Here is a 25,434-nt window from a genome sequence, read left to right on the forward strand (position 1 = left end):
GAGGGGAAACAGCTCAAAAGGCACCAGGGACAGATAGGAGCAACTATATTGACTAGCTCAGGGTGAGGGTTAGAGAGGCAGGGCTGCTCTTTCCGGGACTAAAGCACTGGCAGATGCCATTGTTCCTTTAACCTGGCTAACACTGGTGGCCCTGGCGAATCCGAGACCCCCACCCCACTCACACGCCCAGCCAGAGCCTCTTCCAGTGGCTGCTGCTCACAAGCAGCTCAGGCTATAGACTTTCCTAAAATCTCTCAAAAGGTCCACAAATTCCAAACAAGCAGCGGCTGGCCTAGGCATTCCCTGTACCTCTTGCTAAGTGGCCCCATGCGTGGCACAGGCTGTGGCCAGTGTTGGCTTGGAAGCAGCCGTAAGCTCAGCACTAGCGGCACCCAGCCTCGTTCACAGTATAGCCTCTGCCAAGCACCAGCCCCAGCCCAACTGCAGCTCACTTTGTAGCTCCCCCAGCTGGCCCCCAAGACGGACACAGAGACTGACCTTGGTCTACACCAGAGCCCCTCCTAAGAGGCTCCAGAACCAGCACACCTGGTGGCCGACTTCAAACCACACCATAGCACCACCCACCTAGCTCCACAAACAGCTGAAAGGCAGATCCAGCTGGCACTACAGACCCAATAGAGTCCCGCTCCATGGGATCAGCCCCTGTACAACGTCTTGTCCTCTGTAGTCATGGCCAGCCCTCACAGCCAGCCAGCCTGAGGAGCGAACCCACCCACTGACGTCCCAGCATCAATTACAGCTCATCAGAGGGGCACGCACAACCCACAAAAGAAACGTGGAAAGAGTGAGTGAAAACTAGTGATTTAGAATGTGTTCAAACTTAGCAACCATCAACTTAAAAGAGACTGCTGTAAGCATAGGTTGGTACAAATGAATCACATGGTAACAGCAAACCCAAAACCTACAGGAAATATAGAAGAAAAAGAGAAAGGAATCCAAACACAACAATGTAGAAAGGCATCAGTGCGAGAGCGAGAGAATGAGGAACAGAGAACTACAAAAACAATCAGAAGACAACAAAATGGCAATAACTACATACCTGTCAACAAGTATACTTTATATGTAAGTAGACGAAATGCTCCAATCAATAAGACAGGGTAGCTGAATGGATAAAAAAGTCATACATATGCTGCCTATAAGAGACTCACTTCAGGTCAAAAGAAACAGACTGAAAGGGATGGAAACAAATTTTGTGCAGATGGAGTTGGAAAAGAAAGCTGGACTAGCAATACTTATATCAGACAAAATAAACTTTAAAACAAAGTCTGTAACGAGACAGAGAAAGACATTTCATAACCACAAAAGGATCAATCCAACAAGATGATAATTACTCATAAATATCTACAAACCTAGTGTAGTAGAACATATGTATATAAAGCAAATATTGATGGACATAAGGGAGAGAGCGACAGTAGTAGTCATATTAGGGGACATGAACACACCATTGACATTGATAAATTGATCATCCAGAAAGAAAACAAGTAAACAGTGGCCTTAAATGACACATTAGATTAGATGGACTTAATTGCTATTTTTAGGACATTTCACACAAAAGCAGAATATGCATTCTTTTCAAGTGCACATGGAACATTTTCCAGGATAGCCCACATGTCAGAACACAAGATCAGAGTGGAACTAAAGTAGTCTCAAAGAAAAGACAAAACAAAGAGCAGGTTCTTTGAAAAGATAAAATTTTGATAAACATTTAGCCAGACTCATCGAGAACAAGACAGGGCTCATGTAAATCAGAAAAGAACAAGTGACAACTGATACCACAGGATTATAAAGACATACTATGGACAGTTATATGCCAACAAATTGGACTATCTGGAAAAAAATGGATAAATTCCTATAAACATACAATCTTATAAGGCTGAGTCAGGAAGAAACAAAATCTGAACAGACCGGCAACTGCCAATGAAATCAAAACTACCATAAAACAAAAGCCCAGAAGTAGAACAAATGCTCTTAAAAATTATGTGGAACCACAAAAGACCCCAGATAGCCAAAGCAATCTTGAGAAAGAACAAGGTTGGAGGTATTACACTAGCTGATACCAAACTATACGATCAGGCTATCATCATCAAAACAACGTGGTACTGGTATAAAAACAGGCACATAGATCGATGGAACGGAACAGAGAGCCCAGAAATAAACCCATTCCTATATGGTCAATTTATGACAAAGGAAGCAAGGATAATATACAATGGGGTTAAAGACAGTTTCTTCAGTAAATGATTTTGGGAGAACTAGACAGATACATGCAAAAGAATGAAGCTGGGTTACTTTCTTACACCATATACAAGAATAAACTCAAAATGGATTAAAGACTTACCTAAAACCATAAAACTCCTAGATGAAAACAGTAAACTCTCGGATGTGTCTCCTTGGGCAAGGGAAACAAAAGAAAAACAAATGGAACTATGTCAGACTAAAAAGTTTCTACATAATGAAGGAAACCATCAATGAAACATAAAGACAACCTATTGAATGATAGAAGACATTGATCAGTGATACATCCAAGAAGGTATTAATGTCAAAAAATATATAAGAAACTCATACAACTTAACACCAAAAGGCCCCAAACAGTTCTATCCAAAAATGGGCAGAGGACTGGAATAGACATTTCTCCAAAGAGGACAAAGAGATGGCAACACACTAAGTAAAATGTACTCAGCATCGCTAATCTTCAGGGGAATGCAAATTACAACCGCAGTGAGATACCACCTGTTGGAATGGCTCTCATCAGTAAATCAACGATCAAGTATTGACAAGGATGTGGAGAAAAGGGGACTGTTGCGCACTACTGGTGGGATTGTAAATGTGTAGCCACTGTGAAAACCAGTATGGAGGTTCCTCGAGAAATTAAAACGAACTGCCCTATGATCCTGCAATACCACTTCTGAGTATCTAAAGGAATCCAAAGCTAATTCAAAAGGATATATGTTTATTGCAACATTATGTACAATAGTCAAGATAGGGAAGCAACCTAAGTGCCCATCAATAGGTGAATGGATAAAGAAGATGCAATACATATATACAATGGAATATTACTTCAGTGGAATATTACACCATAAAAAGAATGAAATCTTGCCATTTGTGACAACATGGATGAACCTAGAGGGTATTATGCTAATGAAATTAGTACGATAAAGACAAATACCTTATGATTTCACTTATATGTGGAATCTAAACAACAGAAACAAACCCATAGATACAGAGAACAAATTGATGGTTGCCAGAGGGGAGGGGTTTGGAGGGACTGATGAAAAAGGTGAAGAGATTAAGAAATACAAATTGGCAGTTATAAGAAAGTCACAGGGATTATGGTTGATACTGTAATAAACGTATGGTGTTGTATGGTACTGGACTTAACAGAGTGACCATTTCATAAGGTGTATAAATGTCTAATCACCATGCCGTGCACCTGAAACTAATGTTTATTGTATGTCAGCTGTAACAAAGAAGTCCTCGGAGTGGTTCACACAGAAATCTGTACATGAATTTTCATAGCTTTACTTCTAATAGCCAACAACTGGAATCAGCCCAGATGTCCAACAGGTGAATAGGTAACCCAGCTTTAGTACAGCGATACCACGGACTACTTTACTACAAGGCACATCAAAAAAGACTTAGTGCATTGTATTAGTATCAAGAGCCCTGGTGTGAGACTTGCTTTTGTTTTGCAAAATGTTACCATTGGGAGGAATTTGTCAAGTGTACAAGAGTTCTTTATTATTAAGACAGTGTTGAGTCTGCAATTAATCTTAATATTTCAATTTTAAAAAGTCACATTAGTCTTCAGAAGACACTGAAGGTACCATGGGACCTTTTTTCTTAAGTACTACAATATACACTTAAAATCATGTATTCTGATCATAAGCATTTCTGCTATCCTAGGGCCATATTAGTTTTTCATGCCAATTACTTTATATTTTCATGTGATAAAAATTCTAAACTAGCCTATATTTAGATGTTTTACAGTTTTCCCTTTCCAAGGAAGTCATATTGTTGGAGACTGAATAAAGATAGTGAAACCACCAGCAAATAGGGATGGGACGATAGCTCATCCAAGGAGGTGTCAGGGAAAGGGGACCCATTCCTGCTGACGCTGAGGAAAGTGTGCAGCACTCAAGACGTGTCTGGGAACATGTCACTATGCCAGACCTTATACTAGACCAGAGGTGCAGCAGTCCATCCTCTTGATTAATGGTCACCACAAATATCCCTTTGTCACAACCGTGCTACCACTACTCTAGTGACGGCGGGTGAGGCTGGCAGTTTCAGTGAACCAGTTCTTGAAAGTTAGAATCTTGTGAAGTCACAGAAGAAGAAATACAATTTGAATAGGCCTATGTCAAAGAAATCAAAAAAATTTAAGAGGTGGGAGAAGTGAGAAAATGTTGGTCAAAAGGTAAGAACTTTCAGTTATAAGATAAATAAGTTCCAGGCGTCTAATATACAGCATGTGACTATAGTTAATAATACTGTATTTTATACTTGAAAGTTGCTGTGAGAGTAGAGGTTTAATGTCCTCACCATTAACAGCCACATGTGACGTGAGGATGTGTTAAATAATCTTATTGTGTTAAACATTTCGCAACATGTCCCATCAGATTATCGCATTGTACACCTTAAGCTTAAATAGTATTATATGTCAAATGTATCTCAATATAAAAAAACTAAATTGACTATGATAACTATAAAAAAGAAAATTGAGTTCAATGGTGAATTCTACAGAACATTTAAAAGGGAAGAATTATACTAATTCTCTGCAACCTCTTCCAGAACATAGAAGATACTTCTAATTCTATGTTAGTTACAAAACCAGACAAAAACATCACAAAAAAAACTACAGACCAATATCTCATGGATATAAATGTAAAAAAAATCTCAAAATATTAGCAAATAGAATCCAAAAAATTATATATCATGACCAACGATTTATACGAGTTATGCAAGGCTAGTTTACATTCAATTAATATAATTCATCCAAGTATAATCTATTGCATCAGTAGTCTAAAGAAAAACTACATGGTCATTATCAGTAGATGCAGAAAGGCTTTGAATAAAATTCACAGCCCATTCATAACACTCAGCAAACTAGGAATACTAGGGCGACTTCAACTTGATAGAGAACATCTGTAAAAAACCTCCAGCTAACATCATATTTAATGATGAGAAACCAGGAACTTTCCTGCTAAGATCAAGAACAAAACGAAGATGTCCTTCTCACTGCTTCTCAGCATTGATACAGAAGTCTTAGCTCATGCAAGAAAGCAAGAAAAAGGGGCAGAAGCGGCTTTGGTGCCTGAGAATGCCTTCCCTCTCCCCCGATTGCACTGGAGCCCAAGAGCAGCAGCAGAGATGTGTCTACGGCCTCCTGGCTACAAGATAGCAGCACCAGCTGCCATAGGGAACCAGGTAGCAGCGTGGCAGGCTGCGAACCGGGCTCCCCCACACCTGACCCCTCCACCCTCCACCCATACCACAATGCTATGAAACTACCAGTCAGTAAGAAGCAAGCTGGAAAAATCACAAATATGTGGAGATTAAACAGCATGCTACTGAACAACTCTTGGGTCAGTAAAGAAAGAAAAGAAAAAAATCAAGTTACATAGAGACAAATGAAAAAAAAAAAAGACATAACAGAATTTTGAGGATGCAGCAAAAGTTGTACAAAGAGCGAAGTTTATAGCAACACAGTGCTACCTTAAGAAACAAGAACAATCTCAAACAATCTAACACTGCAGCTTAAAGAACTAGAGAAAACAGAAGAGATGAAGGCCAAAGTCAATAGAAGGAAGGAAATAATAAAAATTAAAATGGAAATAAAGCATTAGTAAAATGAAGACCTTGTTCTTTGAAAAGATAAACAAAATTGACAAACCTTTAGCTAGACTCAGGAAAAAAGACTCAAAATCAGAAATGAAAGACGAGTTATAATGGAGAGCACAAATACAAAGGACTATAAAAGAAAACTCTGTAAGGCTGTATGTCACAAAATTGGATAACCTAGAAGAAATTGACAAATTCTTTGAGGCATACAAACATCCCAGACTGAAACATGAATAATTAGAAAACCTGAATACACACTAATCACTAGTAAAGAAATTGAAATGGTAATCAAAAACCTCCCAGAAACAGAAGTCCAGGACTAGATAGATTTACTCATGAATTCTACTAAGCATTCAAAGAAGATTTAATACCTGTCTTTCTGAAACTCTTCCAAAAAATTGAGGAGAAAATGCATTTCACAAGAGAACATCACTCTGATACCAAAACTAGGCAAGGACAACACACAAAGAAAAGTACAGGGCAATATCTCTGATGAACATACATGCAGAGATCCTCAGCAAAATATTAGCAAATCAAGTCCAACACGTTAAAGGACCATACACCACGATGGAGTGGGATTCATTTCAGGGATAGAAGGATGGTTGAACATCGCATATCAATCAATGTGATACGATCATGATTTTTATTCCTCCTTTTGTTAACATGGCATTACCTGAGGGATGAAAATCATATGATTGTATCAACAGATACAGAAAAAACATTTGACAAGATACAACATCCATTTATGATTAAAGCCGTCAAGATGAGTATAGAAGGAAAGTACCTCAATATAACAAAGGCCATATATGACAAACCCATTACTAACATTATACTCAGTGACAAAAAAGGTTTTCCTAATACCAGGAACAAGACAAGGATGCCCACTGCTACCGCTCATATACAACATAGTACTGGAAATTCTAGACAGAGCATCTAGGCAAGAAGTGAAAGGCATCCATATTGGAAAGGAAAAAGTAAAACTGTCAATATTGTGGGTAACATGATTGTATATATAGAACACCCTAAAGACTCCATTAAAAAACTAAAAGAAATAATAATATAGTTAAGTTGCAGAATAGAAAAACAACATTCAAAAGTCTGTTGTTTCTACATACTATAACAATGAACTACTGGAAAGAGAAATGAAGAAAACAGTCCCATTTATAACCTCAACAAAAAGAATAAAATGCCAAGGAATAAATTTAACCAAGGAGGTGAAAGACCTGTACACTGAAAACTAAAAAACATTGTTGAAAGAAATTGAAGACTACGCCAAAAAAAAAAAAAAAGGAATGCTATTCTCTGTTCATATACTGAAAGAAATAACGTTGCTTTAGGCAGTGTGGACACTGTTTAACAATCTACATATTCAGTGCAATCCCTATCAAAATTCAAATGGCATTGTTCACAGAAATAGAATAATCCTAACGTTTGAATGCAACCATAAAATATTCCGAATTGCCAAAGCAATCATGAGAAGAAAAAAAAGAACGGAGCTGGAGATAATACCCTCCTTGATTTTAAATTATACTATAAAGCTATAGTAATCAGAACAGTATGGTATTGGCAGAAAAACAGACCAGTTGAACAGAGTAAACCTGCACATACGTGGGTGACTAATTCACAGCAAAAGAGCTAAGAATCTGCAGTCTCAAGTAAGTGCTGCTGGGAAAATTGGAAAGCTGCATGCAAAGAAGTGAAACTGGACCATCTGATACCATACACAAACATTAACGCAGAATGAATTAAAGACCAATGCAAGACCTGAAACAGTAAAATCCATAAAGGCAAACATGGGCACTAAGCTTCCAGACATTGGTCTCAGTGATGTTTTTGTGAATCTGACTCCAAGTGCAAGAAAAACTAAAGCAAAAGTAAGTGAAACTACATCAACCTAAAAATTCTGCACATTGAAAGATCCATCATCAAAACAGAAAAGCAGCCAAGTGAATGAGAAAATATTTGCAAATGATACTTCTAATACAGAGTTAATATTAAAAATATATAAAGAACTGATACAACTCAACTGAAAAGCAAACAATCTGATTAAAAAATGCGCAGAGGATCTGAATAGACATTTTTCCAAGACATACAGATGGCCAGCAGGCATTTGAATAGATGTTCAACGTCAGTAATTATTAGGAAATGCAAATCAAAATAAGATATTACCTCACACCTATTAGAACGCCTATTATGAAAAAAAGAAAACGAAATAAGTGTTGGACAGGATGTGGGAAAAAGGCAGCCCTTATATACTGTTGGTGGGAATGTAAATTGGTGTAGCAACTATGGAAAACATGGAGGGTCCTTCAAAAATTAAGAATAGAATTACCATATGATCCAGCAGTCCCTCGTCTAGGTATTTTGCAAAGATATGAAAACAATCGAGAAAGATATGTACCCCATGTCCACTGCAGCATTCTTTACAATAGTCAAAGTATGGAAACAAATTGTCTATTGATGGATGAATGGATAAAGAAGATGTGATTGTATGTATGTTATAAACTGATGTATGGTACAACAGATGAACCTCAGAATCATGCTAAGTGGAAGACAGTATGTGAAACTATCGTTCCATTTACAAGGGATCTCAGTAAATCCTTTGGGAATGAAAGCAGCTCACTGTTTCCACTGGGCTGGGCAGGTGGGACTGGGGAGTGACTGCTGGTGAGCACGAGGCAGCATTTTGAGAGAGAAATGTTCTAAAACTAGATAATAGTGATGACTGCACAAGTCTATACATCACTGAACTCGGAACCTTAAATTTTGCCACTACTATTTCTGATCGGAAACAAGTGTATGAAAAGACAGAATGGTAATGTATTTCCATTTTTATCACTGTTCTACTTCAACTGTATGTAAACACCATCTTAATAAAAAGCCAAGTCTTGGTTTAGCTGAGTGAAAAGATTTAAAGTGGGGGACGTCTAAGCCTTCCCCCTTGTGTGTTCCTTCCAGGTGCTTATGGTGAGACGTATCCCGCCTTGGAAGAGGACGCCCCGCTCCCGCCGTCACAGCTGCCCTCTGCCAGGGAGCGCAGGAGGGACAAACTGAAAGGGCTGGACTTTGTACGTATGCAGTGTTTTCTCTTTTTCCTTTTCAGATTAGGAGTGAGGTCTGGGTTCTCACCATGCTAAGTTGTTGTGGTCCAGTAAGGAGCACTTGCTTTAGAGTGAGGTAGACATGGGTCTGAATCTTGGCTCTAGCACCAGAGAGCTGGGGCAGCTCACTGAACTCAGTGCCTTGGCTTCTTTGAAGTAATATTTTCCTGTCTCATAGGGTGGCGGAAAGTGTAAGACTAGTGCCTGGTACAGAATCTCTGCTCTGTAAATCTTAGTTCCTCTCGCTAACCTCCCTCTTGCCCCCTGCAGAAGAATACGTGGATTTCAGAGAAGGCACAAGAAGCAACTGATACCACTTACTGGAAAGCCTGCTACGTCCTCATAGTCACCTAAGCCTATTATTTAGACATCTCCGTTTTGGTCTTATAACTTGCCCAGAGTCATGTAGACAAGAAGGTTGCTGTTCAAACTTATGTCCTTTTCACAGAACATGTTTAAATGATTTCATAGTATAGCCAATAAAATGTGCAGGCCTTGGAGCCCTTACTCTATGTCCTGACAATGTCACTACTTTGTCGGGTAGCAACTTTGGGCAGCTTCGTAAACTGTTTCCTTATATATGATGTGGAGATAGTTGTATGTGGAGCATTTAGCGCTGAGTCAGGTATGGAGGGAGCTCTCCACAAAGAGCTGTATTATACGTACAGCTTTACCAGGTGGCTCCCCAGCAACACTAACCTAACTTTGTCTCTGTAGGTTTGGCTTTTCTCATATAAACGAGATCATAAAATATATGGTCATTTTTGGCTTCGTTTTTTTGAAAGGTCACAAAATTATAACGTCAGTACTTGATTCCTTTTTATTGCTCAATAATATTCCACTTTTGTTTATCCATTCAATACTGGGACATCTGGGTGGTTTCTACTTTGTCTTATGAAAAGTGCTGCTTTTAACATTCACGTACAAGTGTTTTGATGTTTTCCTCTCGCGTTTATTGTCTGGAGGCAGAATTGTTGGGTTATATGCTAACTTTGTGTAGCATTTTGAGGAACTGCCAGACCTTTCTCCAGTCTGGCATCATTTATGTTATCACAAATACAGTGCCTTCATCTGAGCCTGCGTGGACAAGCACTAGGGGTTAGAATGTGAATGCTATAAGTTTTCATTTATTTCCCTCATCACTGTACATTTATCGAGGGCAAGTTTGGTTCAGTGCTGTATTCTGAACCTATTCTATGGTCATTCTGAAGTTGTTTTCTAACTACAGGACAGCAGTCGTCCGAATGCTCCGCCAGATGGTCTCTCGTTAAAATCTGTATCCAGTATAAATACCGATCAGATTAGAATGAGAAATGAGGAACGAATGCGAAGACTGAATGAACTTCAGAGTAAACCTATTAATACAGGTAAATGGCCAAGTTCAGTGGACTATAGCAAATTCTCTAAGAACTCTTAACCTCCTTCACATGGAAGCTGTCACGAATGGCTGCGGGATAGATGGAATGAATTTTGAAATCCTTCGAGTTGTATGTAGGGCCTGGAACACAGTAGCTACCCAACAAACCAGAGTCAGGATCAATTTTGCAACAGATTCTTTGAACCAGAGGGTACCCTTTTTTGAGTGGATTCTAAATAGATAAAGTTTTTGCTTATAATTATATCCAGGCTTTGCTTTCAGCAGGGAAAATGCTCAGTGTCACACTTCTCTTACTGAAGTGAGAGATTATCAGAAATTAAAACTTTAAGTTTAGACTAACACATATATTATCAATTTGTAGTAAAAAGAAAATTTTACCTTTTTACTTGGCTTTCTGTACCGTAGACATAGCAAAATAGCCTCAGGTTTGTATTTCCTTTTTATAAGCCAAAGTTTAGTCTTTTATGTTGGGCTCCACTGTCACACTGCGTTAAGTAGGGCCTGTTTGTCGAGCACAGGCAGGCAGGACGGTTCCTTAGGCAACCAGCGAGCTCCTCTGCCAGCCCTGGACCTTTTTAATGTGGATATTGATTAGTTATTAGGATAATGGGACAATTTTATAGTACCTAAGTCCTGTTGTGTTATTAGTTTTAGCAAATAGCAGAGTGGTCGTTTTGGAAAATTCTCTTTAGTTTGGGAAGCTACATTACAATAATTTTCTAATAAGAATTTTCTTAAGCTATTTTTTTGATCTTACCTTTATTATTGTTAAAACTGTATGCATACAATCTGTAGCAGTCAAGGTGTCATGTGTCCTGGTGGTAATTCCATATCAAATACCAGCAAACACGGTAAATTGATGGAGCAGTACTTTTCATATCATACCTGGAAAAACGCGGAACATGGGAGAGCAGTGCTTTCTTTTTAGCTAAAAAGCATTTTCTTTTCATCTGTATTGTGAAGTTATTACCTCTTATTTTCTTTTAGAACCAGTAAGTTGAATTAATATTTAACAGGGATATATTGAATTGAAAGAACATAGAGCATTTTAAGAATATTTTTCAGTAGCTTTTTAACTTCTAAACTTTAACACTGTCCTTTCAAACAGGAGCTTTTTGGTACAATGTGGATTGACTGCTTATTAAATTGATTGCACAGGTCCCTTTGCCGGGCTAATCCTTCACAGACCAAGAGATGTAATTTAACAAAAAAAAGAAATTGACATCACAGGGTAGGAAGACAGATTTTCCTATTATTATATCTAATAATAAGTAAAATACCGATATAGAAGTTAGGTACAGTCAGTTCAATTAAAGAATGATACAGACTACATACAAGATACCCCTTAATGGAGTAAACGGCCTCTTAGTAAGAATGGACGTAATTTCGTCTCATCTAATGCTTTCATAATTGACAGTTTCCTCGTGGCATTGTTATAGGTTGTTCAAAACAAAAATTTCACATGGCAGCTATTGAGTTTCTCCTGAAGGTGACACAAGACGGCTTATGCGCCTGCGGGCAGCCTGTTGCCGGGTGCCACTGTCTCTACGGTGCCCAGGGCTCCCGTGGTGCTGGCACACTACAGCTTCCTCCAGCTGACCATTTTTTTGTTTCATAAAGTTGGCTCCCTTCCTGGGTTTGCTTTCCTGCCTCTAAAACGAAGTTGGACAAAACAGCCCAGCTTAGAACATAGTGTTATGGAGAAACGCAGAGATGTGGTGGGTGAGATGACAGGTCACCTGCCTGCCACCCACCTGAGTCATGTCTCTCTCGCCTCCTTTAGACGACGAGAGTTCACTGGTTGACCCTGATGACATCATGAAGCATGTGGGTGACGACAGATCAAACTCTGTAGCAACTGAACCCTGGCTCCGCCCGGGCACCTCGGAAACGCTGAAACAGTTCGTGGCCGAGCAGCTGAAGCAGGAGCAGCCGCGGGGGCCTGGGAAACCTGGCCCTTTCAGCTGGCAGGGCCTGTCCACCGCGCATGGTTAATAAACCTGGGCTGGACCCAGCAGTGCCTTGAAGGTAAAAGGAATGTTAAATCTGAACCTTTAATAACATGTGCTCCTTTGTTCCCTACCCGGAAGTTACTAACGTTCCATCTGCGAATAGGTGTATTTTTTCCACGATGATGTATATAATGTATATTATGTACATAAATAAAAGGACATGATTATTAATTTATAATATAGGATTTTATAGAATTATTTTTGCACAATTTTGCCATAACTTAGAGTGGTGATGAAGTCTTGGAATCAACTACCATATGTGCATTATTATAAATTCTGCTTGTAAGATAAGGTGAATAAAACACAAGTGTCTTTAACAGTGCTGCAAAATCAGAAACCATTATATATATATATTTGCTATTGTTTCTGCTGTTCAAAATAATTCACTAGTAAATACTTGTTGTAGCTGTGAACATTCCAGTTGCGATGTAAGGAATCAAATGTACTAGTTATTTCCAAGTCATTTACAGCTACTGATTCAGTATAAATGATGGGAATCATCGTAATTGGTTTTGTTCCCATGAGCCATGCGCTCACTCACGACGTTACATTTTTCTGCCTCTTTGTGCCAATGAAGGCATGCGTTAAGTTTACTAATTTACATGATTTAACTACTTCTTGATAGAAATAAATTATTTTTATTACCAATGTCGATTTCCTGTTTTAACTGGAATTGAGGTTTCCAGATAAGGTGTTCTAGAAGTTGAAGAGAGGCAGGAACACCCAGGGTCAAGGACAGGGACTGGAATCCTTGCTGCGCCTCCGTGACCTCTCGAGTGAGTCAGTCAGTCTTTCTAATCACTCCATAAGAGGTACCTTTAAAAAAGGAAAAATTAATTCTGGGAAATAATTCTTATTCAGTGCCTTTAGCACCAAGAAAGATGAGAACACCCCAGGAACCGCTTCTTGCATGCTTCCACTGATAAAATTAATGGCAGACGAGACCAGAAAAGTTCACCTCAGGTGTGAAATTTCTAGTACTTTGAATTTTAGTGACATGTAAATTTTACATTCGATTTTGTAATGTAACCATTGTTTATTTTACTGTAAAGATTTTTCTTATATCTTCATCTGAAAGTAAGATGAAAGCCTGTGGTGAGTCCTGACACTACACCGTAAAAATCAACCACCAGGTTATTTGAAACACTTACCTCGGACAGACCGACGGTTACGGTGGCTCCAGCTACGGTATCAGCTGGTCTTGAACAGGGGGGCTGTGTCTTGAGGGCAATAAATATGGCAGACACACGAATGCATCGTTCAGTAACTGCTCTTTATCTAAGAGGTGTGAGAGCAAAGACCGAACACTTATCCCGTTTAACACAACCTTCAAAATAAATTATCTTAACATGTCCATTTTCTCTTTCAAGTGCCACCATATCACACAGCCTGAACTGACTCCTGGGATACACAGCACCCTACTGCCAACTGCCCCAAAGGGAACTTCAGTGTTTTCTCACTATTCAAAGAGTGTAGCCTTATTCTGGGTTATTAATACACAAATATTATGAATACTGTATGGTCAAGAAAGCAGGGCATGGGGGAGAATCTAATGCCAGAAACTGAAAAGAAAGTATCAGAACTAAAGAATACTGAGCCTGTTGTTCTGGCTGAAAATATCCTTCCTCAGTTGTCTGTCTGGCTTTTAATGAAAAAAGAATCAATGAAACATGGGGCTGCGTATAACAGGTTTTGATTGCACTGATGAAATAATCCAAAAACTTTATTGACCTATAACCTGATTAGAATATGCCAGATGAGAATCAATATTGTACAGAAAGTTGTACAGAATTTTTTACATAGAAAACTTTACATCTGTACCATATACATTTTATCCATCTGAAAAAATTTTCTACACCCACTGTTAATACGGAATGCTTGACAATCTTGTCATGTTGTTTTCTAACCATCAGAGCACAATTCACAGTATGAATACATTTCCAGTAAATCTAACGTCCCCAAACCATGCCAGATTTGTTATTTTAATATATTCAACATTAAATTCTGTACATAGAGTAAAATCTACATCAAGCCCCGCCACCAAAAGAAAAGAAAGTGACAGCAACCTAGATTCATTTTGCAGTGATTCAAGTTTCGGTCCGTGAAGGGTCATTCTATTTTAATGGCTCATGTTTAAAAGCCCTAAGAGAAGTATGTTACAGGTAGTTATGTCAGTAGGGATATTTTCTACCCTTTTTTTGTTGTTGATCATGACAAGCGTCAGCCACAACAGCTTCTGGGCGTGTTTAAACCTTCAAAATTACCACCCCCACCCCAAAAGGGCAAAAACAAAATCCCCACAAAATAAAAAAGACAAAGTTAACCCAAATGTTTAGTGCATTTGACAAAATATTATAGATATTTAGCAAATGAATAAGAAAATAAAGAAATAAAATAAAACAGTGCAGGAAGAACTATATAATGTTTAAGATTTTTATATTACAGACCTGCATCTCTGTACATTTTCACAGAAGGATGATTACCAGTATCTCAGATAGCCTGAGTGTGCAAAAATCTTCAGAATAAGAATACCATAGTTGCTAAATATCTTTTGCCATGAACAATAATTTCTTTTTCCCCCACTCCCCAATTATAAACATTTTATCCTTCAAAATACAGCTCTCCTGAGTTGTACTTCTTGTAGAAGTTCAAATCTTTACATCTATAGTTCTTTGGGTAAGTTTCACTTCCACAGTTGCCAAAAATATGTGGGGCTCTCCCTGCCACTGAGGACAGGGAAGGACACGTGAGCATCAGCTGACATTGGAAATGAGCTTTCTGCTCGACGTGGCCCAGCATGGCGGACAAACGGGATCCATCAATTACTGAAAGGGCCTGGAGCGTTGCAAGTGTGAGTTCTAGTTCTAAGCATCTTTACCAGTAACCTTTCGACACTGCAGTTCAGAGAAACAATTTTTCAGGTAGGAAACCTCAGCTCCAGGGTCCTTTTAAAGAGCGGAGTGATGTAAACGCCAACAGAAAAATACTAAGTTCTCATCATTGCTTGTTTATTCCGAGTTCCTGTTCAGGCGGTTTTGATATCTGAAAAACGACTCCGATTCGCAGAAAAAATCTTCTAAGAACAGCACGAAGTTCAGGAATCAAGTCAAATTGCATAATTTCACATAAGAGAGGATAGTAGAAGGATGCATGAGCTTTAAACTGGGAGGAAAAATGAATTTGTTAGTAGTGCTTGCATTCCAAACCACAAAACCTAAAACTGCCTTGCGGGGTGAGCACTGATCACTGACTGGAAGGTGACTGCACGGAGCAGTGGCTGCACTGATTATGGAACTGAAAGGCTGAGACATTTCGAAAAACATTTTCCATTACGCTTCCTCGACAAACTTATGACAAACTTCTAGTATTTATCACTGTTCTTCCCAGGTGGTAATACAAGCGAGAACCACAGCTGCGTTTTGATAAGCTATGTAAGGGGTTACTGAAACGATCTTTAATAAAGTTTTAATTTTCAGCAGAAATTCTACCTAACATTGCAATACAAACTATACAGTTTCCAGGCACAGATTATACATTCCGTATTTACAGCTGAATCGATGTGCTTTGACTTTATCTTTGCTGTAGTTCTTTAATCTCTGAACTACTTGCCTGTCTTGTTTTCTGTTTGCCTCTGCACCCAGGGTACAAGGAAGCAGCATGACACACTGTGGCAAGAAAGCAAACTGTCGAGTGAGACAGACTGGGGTTTCGCGTCCTTCCTGTCCACTTAGATCACTTCTCCTGGCTTTACCTGGCCCAAGAGTCAAAGGGACGTGCACGTGGACCCAGACCACGTGGCCTGGGAGGAACAACCGTACAGCACCAGGCAGCATCAGGTGGCCTCTCTGGGTCCCGTGCACCACCATGGTCCAAAGTGGCAAATGTCAGGCTGCCTGACGAGGCATTTTTAAACCTGTTCAGGGAGCACAGCAACCCGTTTCAAGTGAGCTCTACATTGCTATATTTTTACTTATTTAGGCAAGGCAACCCTTGGTTGACCTCACAGATTGCAAGCAAGGACCTTGTCAACTCACAATCCCTTATTTTTTTATTTTTTACGCCTAGAGCATCTGGTCTTCCTGGGCGGTCTCCCATCCAAGTACTAACCAAGGGCCAACCCTGCTTTGCTTCTGAAATCAGATGGGATCAGGCTTGTTCAGGGTAGCATGGCCGTAGATGCTATATTTTTTTAAAGAGTGAACTATGTATTCTTGAAAACCTTAAATACGTATTTATATTTACAGCTATATATTTATTTTTATTTCTACTGTTTTAAAATTCCTAAATGAGTTTGTAGCCCACTCACTTGGGGCTCAGGGTCACATGGAACCAGTAAAAAGGCCAGAGGACTGGCTGAGGCCTGTGCCTCGGGGAGAGGCGGAACATGAGGCAGGGGGCTAGACGGACAGCAGTCCAACACGGGTGGAAGGGGAGATTTTCAGCTATCAAAACAGGAATTGCAATCTGGGCGGTACCCAGTAGCTTGTCAAGGTGTCCTACAGGATTCCAATTCCTCCCCAGCTGAACCCTCCACAGAATCACCAATAAGAGATAGAGCGGGGTGAGGAGGGGAAAGCTGAGGGCCAATGAGACAAGAGTCCGGCAGGGAGTGGCCTGGCACCCCCACCTCCCACGTGGCACAGCGCTGGCCAGGCTAGAAACGCTAGGCTGGATACGATGGGCGTCCCCTACTTACCCTATTATCGCTTATCTTTAGAACTTTAGTTAGAAACAACAGCAGTAAGTTAGTCCAAGCCTCCCGATGACTCTCTGACGTTAGAGTAAGGAAGTAACTTAATGCTTCACTGCAGACACTGTAACAGAGAAGGTCACTCTTACACAAGCGTGCACACCTGCTGGCACAGTCACCGAGAACAACGAAGACACGGAAGGTCGTGAACACTAACTATCAGGAACCTGCTAGACTCCATCTGTTTTTATGTTAAAGAGTATCGGTGTGAACTTTTGTTTTCAAATTAGAAAACCAGATATTAAAAGAAGCCATTGCAACTTATCAGAAAACCCATGTTTCCCAATTATCCTTAGAAAATTTTCCTTAAAAAACTTAGAAAATAGTTTCACTGAATTCAGAGTCACTGTGCAGCAGCACACGTGTGAGCTTTGCATCCACGGAGCTGGGCTGACGCTGGGGGTGGCTCTGCCCTTCACTGATCATGCAGGCTTTTACTCTTCTGGGGCCTTACTAGTCTCATCAATAAAATGGGAAACAGACACAAGATGATCTCTTAAAGTTCTTAAACGTATTTAACTGGTCTCTGACCATCTATTCCCCAAGACGACACAAAAATACAATTCAGATGATAGCATTCTTTCTGAATGGCATGTTTCATTCTCAGCCTGAGTTTAAACATTAAAGGACAGGATCTTAGGTTGTCATTAAATAAAAACAGAATGCAAAACAGTAACATCAAAAAACTCCAAATATTGCTTCAAACTAAATACAGGCAAGCAGGTTTTCATTTTCACAAAGATCAGTTTGTAAAAATGGAGCTATCTGTGACACAAAAAAAGGCTAATATAAAATTTAAAAATTTTAAGATAAAAATTTCTTCCTTTGTCCTACAGCAACAGATGATTTGTTATATCACCAACTGTGCAAAAGCACATTCATCTCAAAGACCATATTTAATTATCACAATTTCTTTAGGCCCCAGCTTATCTGTTGGTCCTACAGCTCCTCATCGGGGTTGGACTCTGCCCCACATACAAACCTAGTGGCCCTTTCCTGCTCTGTACCATGCAGCCACATGGGTGGAAGGCAGACACTCAGCCAAGAGTCTTACTTTAAAAGCCTTTGCTGGACCTCCTCCCAGGCACTAACCCGGCTCTCGTCCATGTACATCCGGAAGAGAATGCGCAGCCCACAGGCCAGGCTGCTTGTCTCCTGCTTCAGAAGGTTGGGTTTGGATTTGCCTTTGAAGCCTGCAGAAAGGGAGAGTTACTGTGATTCACTTGGGAAACTGTCTTGTATAAAGGCACAGCAGCCTACATGGCTGCACCACCTGTGTGTACTGCCGCTTTCTGTAAGCCGCAGTGGCCTGCGCCCAGGGACGAGAGTCACGCAGAAGCTACACCCTGACACTGTGCAGAGGCCAAGCTGGACTGAAGACCCAACCGGAAGGCAATTTCTATGTTCAGAATTTCCTCCCCTGTCAAGCTGGGGATATGAGATAGAAAACACCTTTGGCCTGGGAAAGTGTGCGTCTCCAGATGGAGCTGCACTGGAAGCCCCGGCTGGCCCGCAGCAGGGCCCGATGAACAGGGCACGACACGCAGCAGCGAGGCTGCTCTCCAGGAGGCTGGTTTGAAGGGCCCAGTGTGTGTGGAGAGGGGTCTGGGGACTCAGCAGGGACAGTCCCAACTGAGTGAAGGGGAAAAAATAAGTACAGACTACTCGTTCTAGAAGTTAGGTTGTGAAAGGAAGAGGATAAACAAAGCCACAGGCTTACTTAGGAGTTAAGCAGACATTTTAGATTAAATAAAATGCAAATGTAAAGCACCCAACACTCCATGACGTAGAGTTGGACGTTTCTTTCGCCATATTCTGCTGCCTCTCCCTCTTCCAGCACCGTGCGTGCCTAACAAGCACTAACTATTTCTTAAATTAAAAATTAACAATGTTGGTAAATAAATTATAAAGCTCGTTTCTCATTTAAAAATTCCAACCTGTTCTAAAACAAATATACCTCCCCCATTCCCAAATATTCGCGGCCATTCTGCACTGCGGCCCCTCCCAGGTCAACATGGAGAAGTCACTCGAATGCACATGCCAGATTGTGCTCGGGACCTTCACACACACTTTTTCTCATAAAAGGACAGCTTTCAGTATGCTGACAGTATCAACAGGAAGGCCCAGGCTGGGAAACAAATCAATCAAACAACTGGTTTATAACAGACGGGGAAGCAAACAAGCCCAGGCAGTTATCTGGTTACTGAAGACCTGAGAAAGACCCGGTGGGCAGGCTGCCTTCCTGTGATGATTAAGGTGAAAGTTCAGTGACACGCACAGACCTGAAGTACACAGTCACCGACTTCTGATCATCGTGAACATGTTACACATTCACTAGTGATGAACATTAAAATGTGTGACCTGCGTGGCTTACCTGCCTTCCACAGCGCCGTCCTCTGCTCGTTGTTAGAATTAAATGCTTTTGCAAATCTATGCGACTCCAATAAGCAGTCCAGTAGCTTAAAAAGTTGCTGTGATGTTAAAAAGCGGTACATTCCTTGGTCTTGAGTATCAACTCGAACATCAAAGTCCACGGCATCTCTCTTTGGAAGACAAACCACGAGTGTTCACACACAGCGCGCGCGCGCGCACACACACACACACACAGACACACACACAGTCACAGATTTTAGTAAAGTTCAGAACTCAACACTACCCAAAGACCAGATTTATGAACAAGCTATAGAACTCAATCTGTTCCATCTCAACAGAAAACAGGAAAAGGTCCATCTTTTGTTATTAAATTTCCAGAATCTTCATTCGATGCATCCAGTCACTAAGCACCACCTCCAGTCTTCAGATCCCTCTTAATTCCGACTCTAAGAGCTCAGCCCTCTCCCTGCCAGACCCTACAGCCGTCTCCTGCTCCTCGCCCCTCAGGTCCCTCACTGCTCTGCTTAACCAGGCTGGAGTCCATGGACAGCAACTGTAATTACCCCCTGCATGACCCCTCACCTCCTTTCCATAGTCACTGACAAAACTGCCTACTCCACGTCTACGCCCACACCCTGAACTTGACTGGAGGGAAACTGGTTTCTCTTCAAATCCAGTGGGCTCAGGTGCTGCCCCGCAAGCCCGCACTTCTCTCATCCGCTTCCCTGGACCACGGGCTAGTGTTCGCACTTCCCTCCTCAAGCAGCTAAAGCTTCCTTCCCAGCCTCACTTGGTGGAGGCTTTTCTTCCCATCTCAATGGAAATCAGAAGCTGGCCAACTGCCAACAAACTGCCATCAGCAAACGGACATCCAGCATTTATAACCTGTTTGCTTTGCTGGTCTTCCTGTTACAATGCATGAACTGTACAGACAGCTTCTATCCAAGACAACCCCTGAAGACTTTGCTCTAGGTCTCATCTCCGTTCACTCACAAGGACTGTCTAGCAACTGTCCCTCTCTGGGACATTTGGTTTCTGCATTCGGTTTCTCTCTGTCCTAGAGAACTCTCATCAGGACCTGCTGCAATACTGCTGATCTTAAAGACAAAACAAAGCACATCCTTCTCTGGGCTCCTTCACCCTCCTCCAGCTATCATCCCATTTCTCTATATCCCCTTTGCAGCAAAATTCGAGACAGAGTCATCAATAACTGCCGTCTGCAATTCCTCTCTACTCTTACGATCATTACAATAATTAACATTACAAATAAACACAATGTCAAGGTCACTAAAGTCCACCAAATTGCTAGAGGGCAAATCTCAGACAGAACATTACTTGACCTATCCAGCACTGGACCTAGTAAACCACACCCTTCTTCTGAAAACATTCTCTTCATTTGACCTCCAGGACAACGCTGTCTGCTGGCCGCCTCCCACCTCGGTGATTCTGGTCTCATCACCGTGAGCTCCAGACCATGGAGGCCTCCGGGGCTTGTCCCCTGACCCTGCTCTCAGCTCGGTCCACACTCACTACCCCTCAGTCATGTTGTCCAGTCACATGGTTTAAAATGAAACCACTGTGATGAAGACCGCCCCCTAGCCCGCCGAATTAAATCTCTAGCTTGATCTCTGTTCTGGAGCCCAGACTGTTAGAGCTAACTTCCTACTCAACGAAAAAGCTGCCGTCCTCACACCTTACCTGTGCTGCAGCTAAGTTTTCCGCGTCCTCCTTCTTACTTGTAGCTGGGAAGAACACAATGTTGTCGATAGTCTGGATGAGTTCCAGCTGCACAACACATTTAATCAACAGGGCGGCAAACAATTTTTGTTCTGGATATTCTGTGAGGAAACCCACCCCAATGCACATGCAAATAAAAATTATTTTGAATCCTTTATCATTTCTATGACATTACAATGCTAAGGAAACATTAACATGTAGCATGAAGGTAACTGGCATGTATCACACCGAGGACATACTTACTGCTTTTGCACATAAGCATTGCTCAGTAAAATTTTAATGTAACCAATACTTAGAAAAGCCATCGAAAATTAATTTTAAACAAATATTCCAAATGACTTAGAGCAGTGAATATGTTCAAGAAGGTTCCATTACATATTTTAAAATAAGATTTAGGTTATTCTTCAATAAAATGTAACAAATGGACTTAAACTTTAAGCTAAAACTTTAATAACATTTACTATAAACCCAAGTTTGACCCTTGAATATAGGTAGTATGAGAACCTACACCCAAAGAAAAAACAATGACTAGATCTGTACAGTGGGAAGGGAGAGCGAGCCAAGCAGTCCGATCAATGGGGCAGCACTGTGGGTCAACGACAGCACCCGTTTTACTTGGATCCCTGTGAGGAGTTGTAGCTAAAATGACCTTATAGTCTCAAATGGATTCAGAAGCAAAGAAGTCTACAAAAAGTTATGCTAACTGCATTACTGCAAAAGTAACCAAACTACAAAGTAACAAAAGTGCTCTCCACCTCGCCCAGGTGAGTTACAACAAAGCTACACCCTGCTCCTGCCTGAACGAATTTGCTCCACTGGACATAGTGATAGAACTTCCCATGTCACTGACCATCCAACTTAGCACGTGCAGAAGCGCGAAGCCAGAAAAGATGACTCGGCTACTGAGATGCCGTGAGCGCCTGGCAGTGTGGACACATGGCTGTGGGGCAGCCCCGCCCCAGGCACACCTGGACCCTGAGTCTCAGGGGCAGCTTCTCCGGGGAGGTTTCCAGGAGGAAACGCCAGGGGACTATCACTACGCTGTCGCAGGGCGATGGCTCCGGCACGGGATGCCTTACGACTCCTCGGTTTCTCTCTACTTTTGCTTTATTACCCCTTTGCTTCAAATTTCCTTTTCTGGGCACCAATCTGTAGAAGTTAAATTCATGTTTTAGGGATTTTACCGGGGGGGGGGGGGGAAAAAAAAAACTTGCTTAAATTTATGCTTATTCAGGGTCATTAATAAAGGCTACTTTCCAGATAGTTTTCAGGAATGCTATTGTATTTAAACACTCAGTTCTTAGTACTAGATCTCAAATCAAAAAAACAAAACAAAACAAAACAAAAGAAAGCAAAGCCACCAGCCCGAGCCAGGCTGTCTCCTAAATGTCTTCTTCCTGGCGTCTTACCACAGTCACAGCCGACATGTGCCAGCCATTCAATCACATCCCTCATTCAGGCCATAAAAACATTCACAGCTGCTAGAGGGACTCCTTGCAGCACACCTGGGACTCCTGAAGGGACTTGGGAGTAGGCTGCTAAGGACGCGGTCTCCTCAGCTCCCACATCAGCTGCTCAGGGGTGTTGGGCGCTTTCAGTAAGGTGAACCCAGTATGGCCGCCGAGACTCCATCCTGACCGAATAAGGGAGGCTGGGCCTCTCCATGCTTGCCGGTGTCCTCTCAGAGCTGGAGGACGAGGGCCCTACTCAGCCCCACTAGCAAAGCCCAGCAGCATGTTTGAGAATATATCTATTTGGACAAATTTTACTCGTGACAAGGGCTGACCCACCAGGGTTGTAACAGGCCATCGTTTCACTGGGTCACCAAAGGATAAGAGGCAAAGCTAAACAAAGATGGCCGACAGGTTCAGAATGGAGACTAGACAGGGCAGTCGTGTTTTATGAACTTGTGCAGAAGGAATGAGTTAGCTGCCTTTCGGGCAGGGCAAAGCACTCGGGTCTGTGCTGGGATTCTTTGCTGCATAGGAGTCAGAGAGCAGATGTTCTCATCAGAGGAACCACAACCTGTCTACTGAGTGAAAGGGCTCGTGGAAACATGGTGACCGATGGTTCTTCTTCTAGCTCCAACTATTCTGAGTCAGCAATTCCACGGTTACCTTTTCCTAAAGAACTTCGAGGAGAGTGAGAGCAGGAAAGAAGCCCGAGCCCTCAGCTCAGGGTGGCTGGGGAGATACACTCCGCTCAGTTAAAGGTGTATTCTCAGATCGGGCGAGTGAAAACCGCCTAATGTGTGATGATCAAATCCTTCCTTTACGAAGCAAAGTATACTTAAGTTCAGTCCTGGGGCTGAGAGAGAAAGGAAAGCCACTCACTATTCTGTCCTCATGGCACAGCTTTCTTTTAAGAAGTTAGCAGACAAGTGACTAAAGCTAGAAGCTTCTTTCAAGCAGGAGAGCAAATAAAAAATTCCCTGGAAAAAATGAACTCAAGATGGATCAGTGACCTAAACAGAAGAGCTAAAGTATAAAACCTTGAGCAGAAAACGGTGGGGAAAAACTTCATGGCTTTAGAGCTGTAAATGGGTCTCAGCTATGACACTAAAAGCACGAGCAAGAAAAGAAAAAAAAATAAATCGGACTTCATCAAAATCAAAAACTTTTGTGCAAGAGAAGACATTATCAAAGTGAAAAGACCTATAGCATGGGAGAAAATACATACTTGCAAATCACATATTTGATACGGGTGTAGTATCCAGAGTATTTAACAAACTCCTATAATTCAATAACAAAAAGACAACCCAACTAAAAATGAGCAAAGGACACAAATAGACATTTCTCCAAAGAAGATAAATAAATGGCCCGTAAGCACATGAAAAGATGCTCAACATCATTAACCGTTAGAGAAATGTAAATCAAATCCACAATGAGATACCACTCACAGCCACTAAGTGATGTCACTAAGAACAGAAGAGGAATTGGTTAGAATTGCTAGTGGGACGTAAAACAATGAGGCCGCCATGGAAGACATTGTAGTGGGTCCTCAGAAAGGTAACCAAAGTTACCATATGACCTGGCGATTCTGCTCCTAGGTATACCCAAAAGAATTAAAAACAGGCACTAAACAATACTTGTAAACAGAAAGTTACAGCTGCATCGTAATAAGCAAAAAGTGGAACGAATCCAAATGTCCAACAGATAAATGCATAAATAAAATGTGGTGCATGCATACAAATGAGAACTAGTCACAGAAAGGAATGGATTACTGATCCACTTTATAATATGGATGGACCTTAAGACATGATACTAAATAAAAGCCAGACATAAGTCACATACTGTATAATTCCACTTATATAAAATGTGCAGAAGAGCGAATCCAGACACAGAAATCAGACTGGTGATTCCTGGGGGCTGGGGAAGAGCACAGGGAAGAACAGCACAATGGTTATGGGGTTTTCGTTAGGGGTGATAGTAATGTTTTGGGATAGAGAGAAGTGGTGATTGACAACACCTGATGTACTAAATGCCGCTGAATTGTTCCTTGTAAAAGGGTTACTTTTGTTATGTGAATTTCATCTCAATTTGAAAAAACAAAGCTGTCCTATTTTCCTCTAGGGAGGTGTTTGTTATAATTTTCCTTCAGTAAATGAAACTGGACCAATTTAGTAAAAAATGGAAGGGGTTTCCCTTCTTAGTGAAAGAACCAAGAAGGGGAGGGAGGAACAAAGGCAGTGGGGTTTGGGACGACAGAGTGTGACAAAGCCTTGCTCCTCAGAGAGCTGGGAGCACCTGCCTAGAAAGCACTGGTCCCTCACTCTCCCCACTCTCAGAGGGCAGAGGAACGCCCATCAGGAAAAACAGGAGGCTGACATGAAGGAGGCGGGTAGAGATGAAGGCGCATGCGCTCAACACAAACATTAGCTGAAGGCCGTGCGGGAAAAGCTGGTATTGCACGTATTGGAAGCAGAGTTCCTGAACATCCAGAGAGCATCTATGATGTCCGAGTCAGAGCAAACACAATAGTGAAGTGCCCGCAAGATCAATTACAGTATATCTGTCAACAGTAAAAGTAAAAGCAAAATTTCATCCCTTTCCTACATAAAACAAAACACAATTAATTTTACTAAGAGAAATAACTCACTTGCTGTGGGTTTAATCTTGTTGACGTCTTCATTCACAGTGGAGAAAGAAGCCAATGGTACTTGCTGTCTAATATCTGCAGATCTGGGTTGAATAGAATCATGGATATCTACAGATTTCTGCGACA

General features: G+C 41.2%; 2 protein-coding genes and 1 pseudogene across 4 annotated transcripts in view; 1 reads left to right on the top strand and 2 right to left on the bottom strand.

Moving 5' to 3' along the window:
- Positions 1–12,998, top strand: part of CSPP1 (centrosome and spindle pole associated protein 1) — a 107,824-nt gene extending 94,826 nt beyond the window's left edge. The window contains exons 27-30 of the mRNA XM_023533289.1: positions 1,968–1,998; positions 8,785–8,927; positions 10,189–10,327; positions 12,122–12,998. Coding sequence (XP_023389057.1) covers positions 1,968–1,998; positions 8,785–8,927; positions 10,189–10,327; positions 12,122–12,333 — 525 coding nt within the window. The 3' untranslated portion in view covers positions 12,334–12,998. The remainder of the gene's footprint in view (positions 1–1,967; positions 1,999–8,784; positions 8,928–10,188; positions 10,328–12,121) is intronic.
- A 1,032-nt stretch (positions 12,999–14,030) lies between these two features.
- The window catches only part of ARFGEF1 (ADP ribosylation factor guanine nucleotide exchange factor 1), a 72,964-nt gene continuing 61,560 nt past the window's right edge, over positions 14,031–25,434 (bottom strand). For 2 of the 3 annotated variants that reach the window (XM_023533288.1, XM_023533287.1), the window contains 6 exons: positions 25,309–25,434; positions 21,172–21,311; positions 19,475–19,643; positions 18,155–18,293; positions 17,047–17,164; positions 14,031–15,512 (listed from right to left, as the gene is read on the bottom strand). In XM_023533288.1, the coding sequence (XP_023389056.1) occupies positions 15,348–15,512; positions 17,047–17,164; positions 18,155–18,293; positions 19,475–19,643; positions 21,172–21,311; positions 25,309–25,434 (857 nt within the window). In that variant the 3' untranslated portion in view covers positions 14,031–15,347. The remainder of the gene's footprint in view (positions 15,513–17,046; positions 17,165–18,154; positions 18,294–19,474; positions 19,644–21,171; positions 21,312–25,308) is intronic. The other variant, XR_002781431.1, reaches the window with a different exon arrangement.
- LOC111742721 lies at positions 16,409–16,528 on the bottom strand (annotated as a pseudogene).

This window comes from Pteropus vampyrus, unplaced genomic scaffold (genome assembly GCF_000151845.1).
Source record: "Pteropus vampyrus isolate Shadow unplaced genomic scaffold, Pvam_2.0 Scaffold99, whole genome shotgun sequence".
Lineage (NCBI taxonomy): Eukaryota > Metazoa > Chordata > Mammalia > Chiroptera > Pteropodidae > Pteropus > Pteropus vampyrus.